Below are 18,621 nucleotides of genomic sequence, written 5' to 3'. Positions count from 1 at the left end.
AACACAAAACTGTCTGTCAAGTCATGAAATTTGATAAGTTTTATTAGTTGAATTTATGTCATAAAGTCCCTTTCATTTTTTTATTTACTTCTTGACGTAGGCATGGGCGCAGACGAGCGCCGGCTCCAGTGGCCAGATCCCAGGTGACCACTCAGTGTGGAAAAGAAACTTCCGCAGCGCTCTCAGAGCCCGAGGCTTCAAGATGGTTAAAGATAACAAAAACGATGCCGCAAACCCTCACAAAATCTTCATGTGTCCAGACGACTCACATTCTGGGGGTGAGAAAGGGGATGAAACAGGGTGCAACGTTGCTATGTTCTGAAACTGTAGCTCTGCCCAATCCTCTCATCTTATGCTCGTCCTGTTTTTTTTTGCACTTTAGCTAGTCTAGCTGCACTGTATGTACAGAGCCTATGTCTCGTCTTGTACGTTATACTGTGGTACCTGAATGCATGATAGTTTGTGAATACATTCAAAATTCAATAATAACATTGAATATTGAATATTTTAGCCATGGCAAGAAGCTTGAATTTTATACCATCATTTAGAAACATAGAGGGGAATTCAATTGTTTCCCTCATATACTGTTTATCTGTTTATTGTTTGTCAGTTTGCAGCTATGAATTCATTTGTTCTGCTGTTGGCATAGAAATGCTACTAAAAAGTCATAGAAGTGCAGTTATGGAGCTTGTTTTAGTCAGCCACACTACAGCAGTACAGAAGTACTGTGGTAACTTGGTTAAACCAAACTTGGGTTTTTCCCTGTGGTTCGAGCTGCTTCTTGCTTTTAGTGTACAGGGCACAGGCAGAAACAATAACTTTAGAAACTGTTTCATAAAATGTAATCTGGGACTGTACAAGTATAATGAGTTCCACATTTTTTTGGTGTATAAAAACAAATGTCTGGATTTTTTTTAAAACACAGTTCTTGTTTTTAACTCTTGGAATTATAATAAATGCAGCCCTGATTGGGAAACTACTGTCAGAAATTTTCCACATACACTATATGGCCAAAAGTTTGTAGACAACCGTCCATTACACCCATACGTGGTTCTTCCCCAAACCGTTGCCACGATATTGTATAGAATGTCTTTTTATGCTGTGCTTTTACAATTTCCCTTCACTGGAACTAAAACCTGTTCCAGCATGACAGTGTTCACCTTAAAAAGCAGGGAAACGACTTTGCAGTCTATTCTACATGAAACAGAAACTTGCTGTGACATTTTCAACAGTATATAGTCTGTGAATAGCTAGCTAATATATCTTAGTTTTGAGAACATAGTAAGCTGGTAATTCATTAGTGTTAGATAATACAGGTTAGCACGTTCGCCTCACACCTCCAGAGTCGGGGGTTCGATTCCCACCGTGGCCCTGTGTGTGCGGAGTTTGCATGTTCTTCCCGTGCTGCGGGGGTTTCCTCCGGGTACTCCGGTTTCCTCCCCCAGTCCAAAGACATGCATGGTGGGCTGATTGGCGTGTCCAAAGTGTCCGTAGTGTATGAATGGGTGTGTGAGTGTGTGTGTGATTGTGCCCTGCGATGGACTGGCACCCTGTCCAGGGTGTACCCCGCCTTGTGCCCGATGCTCGCTGGGATAGGCTCTAGGTTCCCCATGACCCTGAAAAGGATTAAGCGGTATAGAAGATGGATGGATGGATGGATGGATAGATAATACAGTGTTGGTGATAACTATTAGAGCTTAGTATAACGTGAGTGCTAGGCATTAAACCGTGGTTCTTTGCTGGTCAACCCATAGTGCAAGCTTGTAGAATCTAAAAAGTTGCTGAATAGATAAGAGTATTGTAATTGACAAAACTGCTTTAAAAAAAAAAAAAAAAGCCCCAATCCGACTCACTCACGATGGATTTCTGCAGAAAGTTCCTGCAGTTATTATTATTGTTGTTTGGATTTAAAATAAATAAATAATAATAATTATTTGGTTCTCTTTCCAAAAGTATATATAAAAAAATGAGTCATTTAAACAACCTTGTCCCTGACAAGAATAACGCAGTTACTGAAGATGAATAAACGAACGCAGTAAATCTATTACGCTGTACCGCATGAACACCTAATACGCCTTCACGAACGCACCCACGGGCCTTCAGATCACCAGCATTAGAGTATAAACCATGTGCTCTCTTGACTTTTATCGGGTCACAGTCTTGATGCACACCTGTAAAGTTCTACTAGTTAAGCGATCGCGTTCTACCATAGTGCTACCTACTGCTGTTATGTTTTCTGTGTAGATGTTCAAACTGGTATGTGCTGGTATTTGTGACAAATGGTTTGAAAAAAGACGGGGCCAAAGAAATATTAGCATAAATAGCACCCTGACATTTTTACCCTATTACAGCAGAAATGTATTACCAGTACTCAAAATGGAAATGACAGATTATACAAATTGTACTGATTTTCTTTGCTTTTTTTGTCTTTGACTATCTTCAGCATCTACCGAGGGGTCACCAGCGTGTAATGTGAGTTTTGCCGATATACCTACGCTTTATCTTCTTTTCCCTTAATTTATACCTGTACTTGTATTATGTCCTAACTACTCTGAAATTACGTTTGTGCTATTGTTTCATGTCTCGTCGCTAGAGTGAAATTTCTTTCGGTGATACCCTGTACCTGGGAGAAGACGAGTTGTTTCCGGGTAAGAAGACTCCCGTTAGTGTGATGTGTGCATGCGTTCTGTTTGTAGCGTATATATATTTTTTTCTTTAAAACTCATCATAGGATTTTCGGTCCTGTTTTGGTTCTCAGATGGAAGCACGCAGCCTGATTTGTTGCGGCAGTGCCTTGCGGATTTGAACATTGTTGAATCTCAACCAGGTACAAGATTCATAAACTAAGATCTAACAAATGTTTACATTATAATTATATAAGAGTAGAGATTTAGGCATACATATTGCGCATGGCTTTATATATTATAAGACATTAATTGGTTCCTTTACACTCATTGGCCACTTTATTAGGATTACCATACTGAAACGTGGTAGGACCTCCCCCCTAACCTAGACCTTGTTTTAGTTTTAACCACCTTACTCAAGCACAACATGGTACAAAAGCAAAACAGTATCTTCTATAGCTGTAATATAATAATAATAATAATAATAATAATAATAATAATAATAACAACAATGATAATAATAATAATAATAATAATAATGATAATAATAGCAATAATAATGATAACAATAATACTACTACTACTAATAATGATCATAATAATAATAATAATAAAACTTATAATAATAATAATGATAATAACAATAATAATAATGATAATAATAATAATAATTATTATTATTATTTATAGAGCACTTTTCAAGATACTCAAAGGCGCTTTACGTAAATAAATAGTCGTAGGACAACACAATAAAACCATACAGCAATAATCACATGTCACATAAAGTTTATTTAGGATGATGTGCCATAGAGAATGCTATTGCAGTAGTCGATTCTGGATGCGATCAAGGCATGTATCAAAGATTATGTGGGTTTGTAAGTTATGAAAATTGATTATGTAGGTTTGTAGAAATGATGCTATGCCTTAATGAAGTTTTGCCAGAAGATAGATAGATATTTATTGACTTTACTGTCAGACAGGGTCTGAAATTTTTCTTGCGTAACAGTGTGTTCATTCACAATTACTATTACATAAATCACTAACCCTTTACAATCACATACAGAAAAAAGACAAGTATAACAAACACACACACACACACACACACACACACAAACACATTCCAATTAGTGTAGTTCTTATTTTTATTTATTTTTTTGTTTGTTTTTTTACCTTGTACCAACGGTTAGATGGTGAAAGTACAACTTCATTGGGCAGCACATGATTCAGGTCAGAAACAATGTCTTTGGCCAACCATAAGAGGTTCTTATGATAGGACACTTCATGTACTTTTTCAAGAGGCTGACCTACAATCTTTGAACAAATTTTTTATTTGGTTCAACACTTGTGTTTTTAGACTAACAGACAAGCTCATGTACCATACGGAATTACAATACTGTCAAACACTCATGATCACAGATATAACGAATAATAACGATAATAACGCCGAAGGAAATAAATTCTCTGCCTTGTCTTTTTACAGATACTGTCCATATGATCTTTCCATGATAGCGTATTATCTATCATTACTCCTAGGTACTTATATGTCCCTTCCTGTCTGATATATAACAGCAGGCAATATATGAGCGTCAGATGTTGACCCAAATACAACCTCTTCAGTTTTTTGATATTAATAAAAAGGCCGTTGTTTTCACACCACTCTACCAATTTTGTCCCCCCCTGTTGGTGCAGTCCAGGGCTCTCTGAGTCCCTTAACACAGATATTAACACAGTATCATCAGAGTTCTTTACTATGTATTTACTAGACCTGTCTGTACGACAGTCGTGGTACAAGGTAAAAAGCATGGCAGAACTAACGCAGCCCTGCGGTGCGATGACAAGGTTTTGTTCACTTTAACGATTCGGACTTTATTTGTGAGAAAAGAAGTATACCACTGAATCCAATAGGGATGTACACCCAACCGTACAAGTTTTGACTCTTAAGATGTCAGCTTGAATTGTAGAATTGAAATGAGCAGCCACTGCATCTTCTCTAGTGCAACCTAAGCAAACTGACATGGCTTGAGTTTGCTCACCAGATATTTAAGCAGTATTCTTTCTAAACATTTCATAATTACTGAAGTGAGGGCTATAGATCTGTAATGCTTGCATTCTTTTGGACATGGGATTTTATGTATGACGTTTTCCATAATGTAGGAACGGTATGTGCGTCTATAGGAGCCTGAAAAATTGGTTGTCACACCAGGGCCAGCTCATATGCAGAATTCTTTATGAGACATGGAGTGCATCCATCCAGGTCCTACAGCTTTCCTCTTATTTGTAGATTGAAATGTCTTCCTGACGTCTTAAAAATCGATAACAATCCTCTCTGAAAGAGAAAACTCTTGCATATTTGATCTGATAGTGTTCCTTAGTGTCAGGGAATGCAAATACAAAGATGTAAACGTAAATGGACCACAATGAGTCTCCAAGACACGACTGACTCCATTCACACCCGCGCTTAACATTTTCCAGTTCCAATTGCATCACCCGAAATACATGTGTCTATCACATCTGTACAGGGTCGACGTCACTTACAAGTAAGGCAGAATGAAATGAACACAACCTTAACCAGTGTTAACTGGTTAAGAATCTCCCTTGGATTCATATTTAATTTAAATAAACTAAACAAACAAACAAACAAAAAAAGCCAGGAAACAAGTTCTAAACTTTCCTCTGTAACACTTGGTATTCCTCTGTTCACAGAGATGCCTGTGGATCAGCCAGTCTTTCAGAGGGAACCAGCACAACTTATCTGTGACGCTCCATTTCCCATTCAGGAAACTTCAAACAATCACCACTTTTCTCCAGCTCACAGTGCTGTGGCTGGTGCAGGACAGATCTCTCCTGCTGAGAGCACATTAGCTCTCGACCAGTATTCTCCACTAGAGGGCGCCTTCATGGGCACACAACAGCCCCTGCCACAGGCTGATCTTAAGCCGGGATTGCCTGTTCAGTCCACTTCTAATGACTCAGGCATGACATCTGCCTTTGTGTTACAAATTACAGTGATTTTGAGTCTGTGACAGTCAGATATGAACTCATGTCTTGCGATGGTATCTTTGTGGCTGTCTGTGTCTATTTTCAGGCTATAACCAGCTTGGGACCCATTTTATGGTGAATGTTTATTACAGAGGGAGGCAGGTGTTAAATCAAGTGGTGGAGAACGAAGCTGGTTTCTGTCTAGTGTTTAGGTAACAAAGCATTGCTTTACAATATATTTCAGATACAGTTTAGTCCCCCTTTAAACAAATTTGGAGCAAATGTTAATTTAGTTAATTTAGTTCATTTTTCATCAGATGTTTTGGGTTATTTTTGAAGGTAATGTTTCACCTATTTGTTTCACTTTGGACTTTGCAATTTGCTATTTTGGTATATATATTGTCCATAACTAATAATGTAGCTCATTTATATCTGAGCAATGTCCCATATATTACTGTAGATATTCTCTCAGCTAATATTTCAGTAAATCTATTTCACCGGATTCTATCCGTGAAAATAATCAAGGTCATATGCAGCTATCTAATAATGTTTGGTACATTGTATTCACCCCGTATTTCGTTTACTTTTGTTTCAGCTAGGACTCCTGTTGATGTGCAGCTAATAGTGTTTAATGATAATGTTGATTTGATGTAAATAATATCTGGTATAGTCTTTTCCACATATTTCAACTAATACTCTTTATCCTTTTTCATTTTAGCTTTTAGAAAATATTTCAGGTATTTTGCCAGCTCATTTTTATTTATTTATTTTCAGCTATTTTTTTTTTTTTTTTTTTAATCATTTAGCAACAAAAATGTATGATATTTGCAATGTGGCTGAACTAATTAGCTAGTATGAGTGAATCCTGTGCTTCTTTTTAGGAGCAACCCTAACCCAATGGCAAGCCCGCTTGCTGTTGTGGAGCTCCCCGGCACAGAGAATATACTGGACCAGACCCAGGCCCAGTCAACCCAGGAGATTTTGAATAACCTGGGTGGGTTGGAGGTGAGGCGAGAGGGCAGCATGCTGTTGGGTTATCGTTGGGGAGACAGTCGTATTTACTGGGGACTGGACAAACACGAGCAGAGCCCCACACCCAGAGCACTCTCCAAAAACAATCCCGAGTCCATCTATTCCCTTAGAGACTTTGTGTCAGGTGAGTAAACGTCTTTGAAATATTAAAGGTGGGATCGACGATTGTTAACACGTTCTTTGTAATACTTGTCAAAGTTAATTCTGGCAGCCATCAATAAATATTTTGTCATAGTAAAAAGTCTCTGTCGCACCCCAACGCTTTTTAATCTAAAAACTAATCTGTGTGACTGATATGTCCAAACACTTTTTCTTTTTTTTTTTTTAATTATAGCATTACAATGTATATGTAATAAATTTCATGTGATATCAGAAGAGGAAAACTGTCTACCGTAGCCGTGCAGATTATATTACATTATATTAGATGCACAGATAACGTTCTTAGATTTTATACACCAGTAAATGAGGGGAATCCCCAGAGGGTTTCTAATTTCAAGAATTTACAGATATACAGTAGTGTGCTATTGTTATTATTTTCTTTTTTGCATCAGACTTTCTTCCTTGTAGTAGACGTTTGTTGGAAAATGTCGTTTAATGCCAGATTTTGTGTTGTTCCACCAGGCTTGATCGAGTTTATTCAGAACCGTGGACAGTCTCCTTCATACTCGCTCTATTTCTTTCTGGGACAACAATGGCCTGACCCCAAGAGCAAACCATGGGAGAAGAAGTTGATCATGGTAGAGGTAATGAGGAGACTCTCACTCTTTTTACATTCATACATGCATGTTTTATTCTACTTATGCCACGGTGATTTTCCAATGATTCCAATTTTTCATTTATGAAAGAACAACACATTCTGCTTTTGAACCATTTATAGTTCCATTTAATGTTGTAGAACGTCCACAAGACATTTCAGTTCCTGTTATCACTAATGTTACAGCAGCGATAAACAGTCGTTCCTTCATCGCTTTTGCATCTCTTAGTTAATAAAAACATAGCTTGTCATGTCACAGAGCAACCGCAAAGCGTAAAAACCAAGGTCACGAAAGACTCTCCATAAAACTTACTGATTGTTACAAAGCACTGGCACTGGAGACTCCTTCATGAATATTAAACAAATTTTACTTATATTAAACAAAACTTCACACTATGAATTATGACATTTTGTTAAAGGACAGCATGTTTTGTTAATTTGTTTATTATGAGGCTTAGATTATGTGGCACCTCCAGCCTAGAGGTCCCTGTGAATGAGTTGTTACTGTAGAAATGATAACATACAGGACGTGCACGTTAATATAAATCAGTTGAGTTACAGTACATCCAGCACTATTGTCCGAGCTATGCTGCCGAGAATTCAACAGCGCTGAAGTTGAATAAATAAGGAATAACATTCAGGGCCATGCTGTGATGACAGATGGTGTGATGCAGCTTGTCCTGAAGGAGTGTTACTGGGGAGATGGGGACAGAAGTTAGTTCGTTTCTCTGACAACTCTAACTGAACTGCCAGATTTGTTGATTCACTGCTGGTAATAGAATCTGAGCATCAAGTCATACAATTCACTAGGAATTCACTAGTGGGCTGTCAGTTTGGCACTTGACAAATCTGAATGGTTTAAAACAGTCTTTCAGTTTTGGTTATCCACATACTTCAGTAATCATTTTTCTCATTTGCCCTTTTTGGCTTTGCAGGTGGTTCTCACGTCGCTGGAGAATCTGAAGATGATGGCCGTGGAAAACGGCGCGACCTCACTGCAGTCATCTATGGACTTGCAGATTTCCTTAGAGCAGATGATGGAACTGTGGTAGAGACACTTTCAGGCTGAACTTCTTTAATCTTTTTTCAAGTGCATGAATGAACTGCATGAATCACTGCTTTTTTCGGGGGGTGGTGGTGGGGGGGTTACAGGAGTGATCTCTACAAAAAGACTAACTAGCTTAACTGTGATGCTCAGGTTCCTGGATAAATAAAGTAAACAAAGGGAATAAAATGCATGTTGTTACTTTAATGTTGTTTAATTGTTGTTTGATGGTAAAAAGGGTTGACGCTTGAATGAATACATTGTGAAGGCGTGTGGTTCGATGACATTCAATCAAATCACATCCTCGGAATTGAATTTTACTTTGAATCAAAATTTACTCTACATGATTTTAGTTTGATAATTCTGTGCAATTTTGTCGTACTAGGGCTCAGAGATATATAACGTCTGTACGATGCAAAAGTGCTAATAGCAGCACATCTCGACGTGTTTTATTCCTCTCATACCACGAGTATGGTTGAAGTCTAGAATCCGGTTGGTCATTGGTCATTGTTTCCATGTGTTATTCATTAATAAACTAAGTATCGTAATCGTTGGCAAATTACTGTGGTGTAAGCAGAATAACACAGTACTGAACGTGCTGTTATATGAAAATAATGATTCGGGGTGGGGGGGGGTGGTGTATAGAGGGGTGTGTATAGAGAGCTTGTGCGCTGTACTGCATCACACCACCTCTGAAGCACATTATTTGTATAACAGCACAGTCTGTTCTGTTATTCCTTACATACCACAGCAATTAGCCAACAATTAAAGAGCACCAGATCATACTTTTCATGCATTTATAGTTACATTACACGTTACATTAAAGGAAATAAGAGTTAAAACACCACCAGCAGCTAGTTAAGAGTAAACACAGGCTGTTTGTGTAGTCCTGGCCATGCAGCTTCCCACATGTTCTATTTCTGAACAATTGGTTAATGTGTGTGTGTGTGTGTGTGTGTTGATCTGAAATCAAACATGTATGACCTCACTCCAAAAACACTGCAGGACATACTATTATAATGCAGCTAATGTGTAACGTGTGCATACGGAATGGTGATTTCAAAGCGTATGCGTGTGTGACTTTCGCTATAGTTTTATTTCAACGCCTCGTGATAAACAGCAGTCTTTTCCCTCTCCCTCACAGAGAGCCTAATGTCCTCATTACCACACGAGGTTTACCACAGGGCCGAAGGCAAACACTGCTGCATAACAGTAACTTACAGACTAATAACAATTCAAGGCATGGTGGATGGAAACCTCTACTCAGGGAAACCAAATACAGCAAAGCCACAGCGGGCAAACCGTGGCACACAGGTGAAAGTAAACCTGCTTTAAACTCTATTATTTAGCTCCATGGTTCTGAAAGTGGGGTGTGTGCATAGCACAATGGTGGAAATCACCTTCAACAGAGCTGTTATATTGATTATTATTATTATTATTATTATTATTATTATTATTATTTTAAGTTATTAGCCTTTTTGGGCCTTTTTGAGCCTCATAGAACAGTTGGATTATGTTCATAAAATAAATCTGTACTGAGGGGATCTGTGGAATTATTTTGCAGTTAAATGTTTGACAGCCCTTGATTTAACTCTTGAACAAGCCACTGTTTTTTTTTTTTTTTTTTTTTTTTTTTTAAAAAAAGGATAGAAAGTGGTTTTGGTAGACTTAAATTTAGATTTCTGTCTGAAAACATATAAATAATATGAAAATTTTTACCAGTGTGTAAAATCTGACAAGTAGTGCTAGCCTATGTTCCCAACGACCAGTCACTGATCACCATTCTTTCCAATGACCAATTACTGATTACCAACCTACCCAGTAACTAATCTTTGATCAACATTCTTCCTAATGAGCAATCACTGATAACAGCTCCCAACAACTAATCAATTATCACCAGTGTTCCCAACAATCAATCACTGATCATCGTTGTTCCCTACTGACCAATCACTGCTCACCATTCTATCCAGTGACCAATAACTGATCACCATACTTCTCAACAACTAATCACTGATCCTCATTGTTCCCTAATGACCAATCATTTATCACCAGTGTTCTCTAATGACAATCGCTGATCACACTGTTCCCAGTGACTAGTTCCTGATCACTGGTGTTCGCAATGAACAATCACTACATTTACTTTTACATTTATTCATTCAGCAGACGCTTTTATCCAAAGCATCTTACAAATGAGAAAATACAAGCAAAGCGATATATCAAGCAGAGAACAATACAAGTAGTGCTACCATACAAGATCCATTAATTGAGTTCCAGTAGAAGCAAAGTGCACAGAGTAGAGGTGTAAGTGCCAGAGTAAAGTTTTTTTCGTTTTGTTTTTTGTTTTTTTAGGGGTTAGTTACGTGTTCACAGAAAAGGTGGATCTTTAGTTGTTTTTTGAAGACAGTGACATCACCAGTGTTCCCAAAAAACACTCACTGAGCATTGTTCATAACCACCAATCACTGATCACCATTTTACCCAATCACTGATCACCAGTGTTCCCAATGACCAATCAATGATCACCAATGTTACCAATGACCAATCACAATGATCAATTCTTCCTAACAACTAATCAATCAACAATGTTCCCTCTATTCCCTATATTCCTTAATGTAACATTTACATGATATACAAAAGATCATGATGCGTCTATAAATATGCAAATTAGCCTGGTGACTTCTAGTCATTTTTTGAGTATGATCTGGCTCATCTTACATTCGAATTGATCCTTTCCTTACCTTTGAATCTCGGACAGAGCTCTTTAGTAGAACACACCTTTCATTGTTATTGATTAGCCCTGGTGATCAGGTTAATGATTGTGTTTCCTTCCCTTTCTGCCACCTGTATCTCATTCTGTCTATAACAGTTTTTATTTTTGAGTCTCTGTCTCTCTATAATCCAACATTAGATTAGTTATGCTTCATCTCCTTTCCCTGGCCCTCTAACCAATTTTTTAAAAGCAAAATGAAGCTTACTGTGTAGTGACCCATGGAGTCCACATGAGGCTGCTATTTGTCAAACGTAGGAGATCACCCAAGTCATCCAGTTACACTGAGCATAGCTGTTATATCAGGCTTTTCTTTAATGCAGTGGGTTAAAGGCATGGATTGAAACATGAATGTATATATGATGGAGGTATGGACAATAAACAAATATTAAATTAGTGGTTACTATTACTAGTTCATAATAGTTGGAATTACCATGTATTAAAAAGCAGCAGGCCTGCGGTTGAATTGGGAAAATAAATATTAATTACATAATTCATATAACTTTATTCATACATATCCATATCAGAGCACCTCACACACATTTTCACATTCATTCATACTGTGAGGAAATCTTGAGCAGTCAATCCATCTATGCCATTTTGGGGGGGGGGGGGGGGGGGAAGGTGGGAGGAAACCAACAAGGACTTGTAATACTACTTCTACTACGAGAGAATAATGGACTAATGCACATAACCAGCTCAGTAGCACAGACATAAACACCAATGTGATCACGTGACCTTCACTTAGAAGGACACAGTTGAAGGTGTGTCTGTATCAACATTCACATGAAGCATGTGCTCTCAGACAGTTTGAATTTGTGTACTGGATGTTTTCACAACACACACCCTGTCTCGCCATGAAAATAGTCATGGTAGCTGGCATGCCATTAAATTATAAAGAAACGCAACACACACTGGGCCCGTTTGAATGCCGTAGGATATCTTAATATGAGTCAATTGCATTCCTTAAGTGTTTTAGGCACGAACGGATTTTGTAATGTTACAAGGTCATAATTGTCAGGTATGAACTCTGAACATCCGTGGATATAAGACTGAGGCTGAGGCAATATCAGATTCATGCCATATAACAATCGTAGTATTTGATTTCAACTTTAATTTCAAGTAGGATTACATGAAATGTTAAACATACCAGTGCAATTTTTTAAATGATATTTAATCTTCAGTTATTTATAACATAGAAGTAAGCAGATTCTATTTGTTGATTTCTTATGTGTTTGTGTATATTTCATAGTTTTAGATCTTCAAACGAAATACGACATAAAACAAATGCAACCTGAGTAAACACACAATACCGCTTTTATTTATTTTATTTTTTATTGAAGCAAAAAACTTTTCACCAACGTGAAAAACTAATTGCCCCCTTAAACTTAAAATCTGTTTGTGCCACCTTTATCAGAAATAACTGCAACCAAATGCTTCCAGTATCCGGAGATGAGTCTTTCACTTACTAGGACTAGGATTTACTCCTCTGCTTTGGATCATTGCTTTGCCACTCTTCTATGATGCCATTTTTTCCAGTGTCTTTCTGATAGCGGAGTCATGAACGGTGACCTTTATTGATGCAAGAGAGGCCTGTAAGTTCCTTTGACCTGGACGAGTAGATGCTGTGCTCTTGGAGGAATTTTGGAAGGTCGGACACTTCTGGGAAGGTTCACTACTGTGCTGAGTTTTTTCCATTTGGAGATAACGGCTCTCACTGTGGTTCTTTGGAGTCCCAGAGCCTTTGAAATAGCTTTGTAACCCTTCCCAGACTGAAGTATTTCAATCACCTTCTTCCTCATCATTTCTGGAATTTCTTTCAACCTTGGCATAGTGTGTTACTCAATAAGACATTTTAACCAACTTCATACTGTTGAAAAAGTTCTATTTAAGAGTTGATTTGATTGAACAGGGTTTCATACATTTGGAGAATTAGTAACTACGGGGGCAAATACATTTTCACACAGGCCCTGTTGGTATTGGATAACTTTTTTTTGCTTCAATAAATAACACTATCATTTAAAAACTGCATTTCGTGTTTATCAGGTTGCCTTTGTTTTATCTTACATTTTGTTTTAATTTCCGAAACAATTTAGTATGAGATCTACACAAAAACAGAAGGCATCAATAAATAAATAGAGTAAATAGAACTGCAAGCTTATTACATAATTCAATAACTTTGTACAATTTGAATTCGTATTCATTTGCTAAGAATTAACTTTGGTTAATGACTACCATAAATATTCATTTAAGAGAGAAGTCATGTTGGTGTTTAGATAGGAGAGAAATGTAATACTGCACTAGAGAAATGACAAGACATGATTTGTGTTGTGCCAGTCTCCACTGGTGCAGAAAGGGCACACCTGACTCATGAAAGGAAACAAAACAGAATGCCTGCTATCATCTAAATGTTCTGCAGTCATGTACACAGAGATATAAATAACATTACTTGAATAGTGTAAACATTGCATGCTGAAAATGCTCAGACATGGCAGACAGGATAAGGATAGTGCCATGCATGAAAACACAATAGAACAGTGTGTGTTTTTGTAGGTGATCGGTTACTGCAGATGCTGATATTTATTTTGTCAGTTTTTTATGCTTACTTCTTGTTTGAATACCTGTCTTGTTTGTCTTGTGTCTCCTGTCCTTCTCTCTCTCTCTCTCTCTCTCTCTCTCTCTCTCTCTATATATATATATATATATATACATATATATAAAGTATCTCACAAAAGTGTGTACACCCCTCACATTTTTGTAAATATTTGATTATATCTTTTAATGTGACAACACTGAAGAAATGACACTTTGCTACAATGTAAAGTAGTGAGTGTACAGCTTGTGTAACAGTGTAAATTTGCTGTCCCCTCAAAATAACTCAACACACAGCCATTAATGTCTAAACCACTGGCAACAAATGTGTGTACACCCCTGTGAAAATGTCCAAATTGGGCCCAATTAGCCATTTTCCCTCCCCGGTGTCATGTGACTTGTTAGTGTTACAAGGTCTCAGGTGTGAATGGGGAGCAGGTGTGTTAAATTTGGTGTCATCGCTCTCACACTCCCTCATACTGGTCACTGGAAGTTCAACATAGCACCTCATGGCAAAGAACTCTCTGAGGATCTGAAATAAAGAATTATTGCTCTACATAAAGATGGCTTAGGCTATTAGAAGATTGCCAAAACCCTGACACTGATCTGCAGCACGGTGGCCAAGACCATACAGCAGTTTAACAGGACAGGTTCCACTCAGAACAGGCCTCGCCATGGTTGACCAAAGAAGCTGAGTGCACGTCCTCAGCGTCATATCCAGAGGTTGTGTTTGGGAAATAGACGTATGAGTGCTGCCAGCATTGCTGCAGAGGTTGAAGGGGTGGGGGGTCAGCCTGCCAGTGCTCAGACCATATGCCGCACACTGCATCAAATTGTTCTTCCTGGCTGTCATCCCAGAAGGAAGCCTTTTCTAAAGATGATGCACAAGAAAGCCCACAAACAGTTTGCTGAAGACAAGCAGACTAAGGACATGGATTACTGGAACCATGTCCTGTGGTCTGATGAGACCAAGATAAACTTATTTGGTTCAGATGGTGTCAAGCGTGTGTGGCAGCAACCAGGTGAGGAGTACAAAGACAAGTGTGTCTTGCCTACAGTCAAGCATGGTGGTGGGAGTGTCATGGTCTGGGGCTGCATGAGTGCTGCTGGCACTGGGGAGCTACAGTTCATTGAGGGAACCATGAATGCCAACATGTACTGTGACATACTGAAGCTGAGCATGATCAGTATGCATTATTCCAGCATGATAACAACCCCAAACACACCTCCAAGACGACCACTGCCTTACTAAAGAAGCTGAGGGTGAAGGTGATGGACTGGCCAAGCATGTCTCCAGACCTAAACCCTATTGAGCATCTGTGGGGCATCCTCAAACGGAAGGTGGAGGAGCACAAGGTCTCTAACATCCACCAGCTCTGTGATGTCGTCATGGAGGAGTAGAAGAGGACTCCAGTGGCAACCTATGAAGCTCTGGTGAACTCCATGCCCAAGAGGGTTAGGCAGTGCTGGTATGTATGTGTGTGTATATATATATATATATATATATATATATATATATATATATATATATATATATATATATATAAATAAACTGACAGGAGATGTAAATAACATTGATTATCTCATTACAGTGGCACCTGTAAAGGGGTGGGATATATTAGGCAGCAATTGAACAGTCAGTTCTTGAAGCTGATGTATTGGAAGTTAGAAAATGGACAAACGTAAGGATATGAGGAAATCTGACAAGGGCTAAATTGTGATGGCTAGACGAATGCCTAGATTTTGTCTAGTATCTTGTCTACTCTCATAAGATCTTGTTATGCATTTTGTCTTGTCTTGCCTAATCTAGACTGTGTCTAATCTATGGAATTGATACCTCTGCCATGCAAGTTTATGGTAGCTATATGCTATACTAATTCATATACATAGGTTTAGTCACTTCTAGGTTTTCCTAACAGTTTTAAATTTGTTTATTCTCATTGTTTCATTTCTCATGTGTCTGGAAAATGTGTCTTGCATTAGTTTATAAACAACATCATCTAGGTTGATTTCACTATTGTTTTCACATTCAACATTATTATTTCATTGTGCTAAACTTGATTGTGTCTGTTGTTGTACTGTATCTAATAAATGTAATAAATATCTAATAAATCAATACTCTCTTTGATCTGTCCTGTCACTGTTACACCAGGCTTCACCTTAAGATGCAGGCAGTGAAGGATAGTTAATCCCAGATAATGAGAACAGTTACAGTGCCCTCCACTAATATTGGCACCCTTGGTAAATATGATCAAAAAAGGCTGTGAAACATTTACTTTACTGTTTAACCTTTTGATCTTTTGTTAAAAAAAATCACAAAAGTACTCTGCTCTCATGGATATCAAACAATTGCAAACACAACACAGGTTTATAAAAAAAATCTTTGTTAAATATAGGGGTGCAACAATTATTGGTAACCCTATGAATTAATATAATACTGTATATTTGAAGTATGTTCCCATTGATATTTACATTTTTAGTACACCTGGGTGACTAGGAACAGAAAATTGTTCAACCATGACTTCCTGTTTCACAGGGGTAGAAATATGAGGTAACACATAGGCCAAATCCCCTTAGTCATTCATAACAATAGGTATGACCAAGGAATATAGCTGTGATGTGCGGCAAAAGGTTGTTGAGCTTCACACAATGGGAAGTGGCTATAAGAAAATAGCACAAGCATTGAAAAGTATTAATATGAATCAACCTGGAATTGGATGTGTGTCTTTATTTTGTCAACGCAATGTGAAGAGGACGGTTCGAGTGGCAAAAAAAATCTCTAAGGATCACAGCTGGAGAACTGCAGAAGTTAGTTGTGTCTTGGGGTCAGAAAGTCTCCAAAACTACAATCTGAAGTCACCTACATTACCAAGGTGTTTGGAAGATTTTCAAGAAAAAACCTCTACTCTCATCAAAAAACAAATTTGAGCGTCTTCAGTTTGTCAGACACTACTGGAACTTCAAATGGGATCGGGTTCTATAGTCAGATGAAACCAAAATAGAGCATTTTGGCAATAAACACCAGAGGTGGCGCACACAGAGAGGTAGCCATATGGAAATATACCTCATGCCCACAGTTAAATATGGTGGTGGCTTTAATGTTTTGGGGCTGTTTTTCTGCCAGAGGACCTGGACATTTTGTTAGGATACATGGCATCATGGAATCCAAAACATACATCAAAATCAACACAAAAATGGTTTACTGACCACAAAATCAAGGTCCTGCCATGACTATCCCAATCCCCTGACCTAAACCCCATCGAAAACATGTGGAGTGAACTGAAGAGGAGAGTCCAGACCTCAAAATTTGAAGGATCTGGAGAGATTCTGCATGGAGGAACGGTCTCAGATCCCTCGCCATGTATTCTCCAACCTCATCAGGTATTATAGGAGAAGACTCAGAGCTGTTATCTTGGCAAAGGGAGGTAGCACAAAGTATTGACTATAAGGGTGCCAATAATTGTTGCACACTTATATTTAACAAAGATTTTTTTTTTGATAAAACTGTTTTTTTTTTTCAATTGTTTGATATCCATGAAAGCAGAGTATGTTTTAACAAAAGATCAAAGGGTTAAACAGTAAAGACATTTTTCTTCAGCCTTCTTTGTTCATATTTACCAAGGGTGCCAATATTAGTGGAGGGCGCTGTACCTAGGAACAACAAAACCAGATCACCAGCTCTGTAGGCAGCTATGCACATCAGAAGTGATCAAACCAGATGTGACCAAAGTGACTAAACCAGAAAGGCTTGACTGTAGCCCTGAATAATGTTATGTGTTTTTTCTACAATGCTCTGTATATTGCACCAATATTCACCAGTTTCCATAACAATTCCACTACGCCTTCAAAGTGTCATTAGTCATAGGAATAGCCAGACACCACTGAATCACCATTTCTATCAATGAAACCAGTTGTATTAGAGAGCTTCATCAATCTATTTTGTGTTGGATTTGTCCACTACACAGAAAGAAAGGGAGGGAAAGGAATCAGCTGAGCTACTCCTTTGTCTCCAACAATCAAAGGGTGGAGTATCTGACTATGCCAAAAAAAACAAATGTAATGAATGAATGCTAATTACCATGTACTATTATGAAGTGTGTGAAGAGGTGCAAATTGGCTCAGTTGCATAGATGACATCACAACAGCTCATCTCCTCCATTGGGCTGAAGAATCCATTGAGAGAACTCTATCATCTGTCAAACCAGTTATGACTTATTATAGGCATAACTGGCTACACGTCAATAATCCATTCAATGAACTTTGACAGGATTCTGAAAGGCTGATCAATATCCTACTTGGGTCATATCAGAACCAGTTACGAAGCTAGTCCTGAGAAGTAAATCTAAGTCATTGGTGATTGAACCTGAGATTTCGTATTCTAAACCAAGCTTGAACTATGGAGTGCACACAATGTCACCCATATCTGAGAGGGAAATGAGTAGAAACCAGCCTTTTCAACAACAACAACAACAACAGCAACAGAGCACTACGAATTTATGGTTATGTTATATGGCTTGTCCGATGCAAAATCTGTGATCCAGCCATTTGTCAATAAGGTCTTTGCCAATATGCTCAACATTGTACTGTCTTGTTTTGTTTGCACATGTTTGCACGTATGTAAAAATGTGTAGGTCTTATTTAGTTTTATGTTGTTTCATGTAATTAGTGTGTTGTATGTAGCACCGTGGTCCTGGAGAAACGTTGTTTTGTTTCACTTTGTACTGTACCAGCTTTATATGGTTGAAATGACAATAAAGCCACTTGACATGAATTGACTTGACATTTAGATGTAGTCTTCATTACAAGGCAGCTGGAACAGAAGGTCAAT

The 18,621-nt window shown here is 38.1% G+C and overlaps 1 protein-coding gene across 1 annotated transcript in view; it reads left to right on the top strand.

Annotated features, from left to right (window-relative positions):
* Positions 1-8,623, top strand: part of irf3 (interferon regulatory factor 3) — a 14,858-nt gene extending 6,235 nt beyond the window's left edge. Inside the window, exons 3-11 of the mRNA XM_053640031.1 lie at positions 101-278; positions 2,444-2,472; positions 2,594-2,648; positions 2,759-2,827; positions 5,328-5,597; positions 5,710-5,815; positions 6,485-6,759; positions 7,257-7,378; positions 8,325-8,623. Coding sequence (XP_053496006.1) covers positions 101-278; positions 2,444-2,472; positions 2,594-2,648; positions 2,759-2,827; positions 5,328-5,597; positions 5,710-5,815; positions 6,485-6,759; positions 7,257-7,378; positions 8,325-8,441 — 1,221 coding nt within the window. The 3' untranslated portion in view covers positions 8,442-8,623. The remainder of the gene's footprint in view (positions 1-100; positions 279-2,443; positions 2,473-2,593; positions 2,649-2,758; positions 2,828-5,327; positions 5,598-5,709; positions 5,816-6,484; positions 6,760-7,256; positions 7,379-8,324) is intronic.
* Positions 8,624-18,621: the final 9,998 nt, after the last annotated feature.

This window comes from Ictalurus furcatus, chromosome 13 (assembly GCF_023375685.1).
Source record: "Ictalurus furcatus strain D&B chromosome 13, Billie_1.0, whole genome shotgun sequence".
Taxonomy (NCBI): Eukaryota; Metazoa; Chordata; class Actinopteri; order Siluriformes; family Ictaluridae; genus Ictalurus; species Ictalurus furcatus.
The sequence above is the reverse complement of the archived record's forward strand: the minus strand, read 5'-3'. Positions and strand labels throughout refer to the sequence as shown.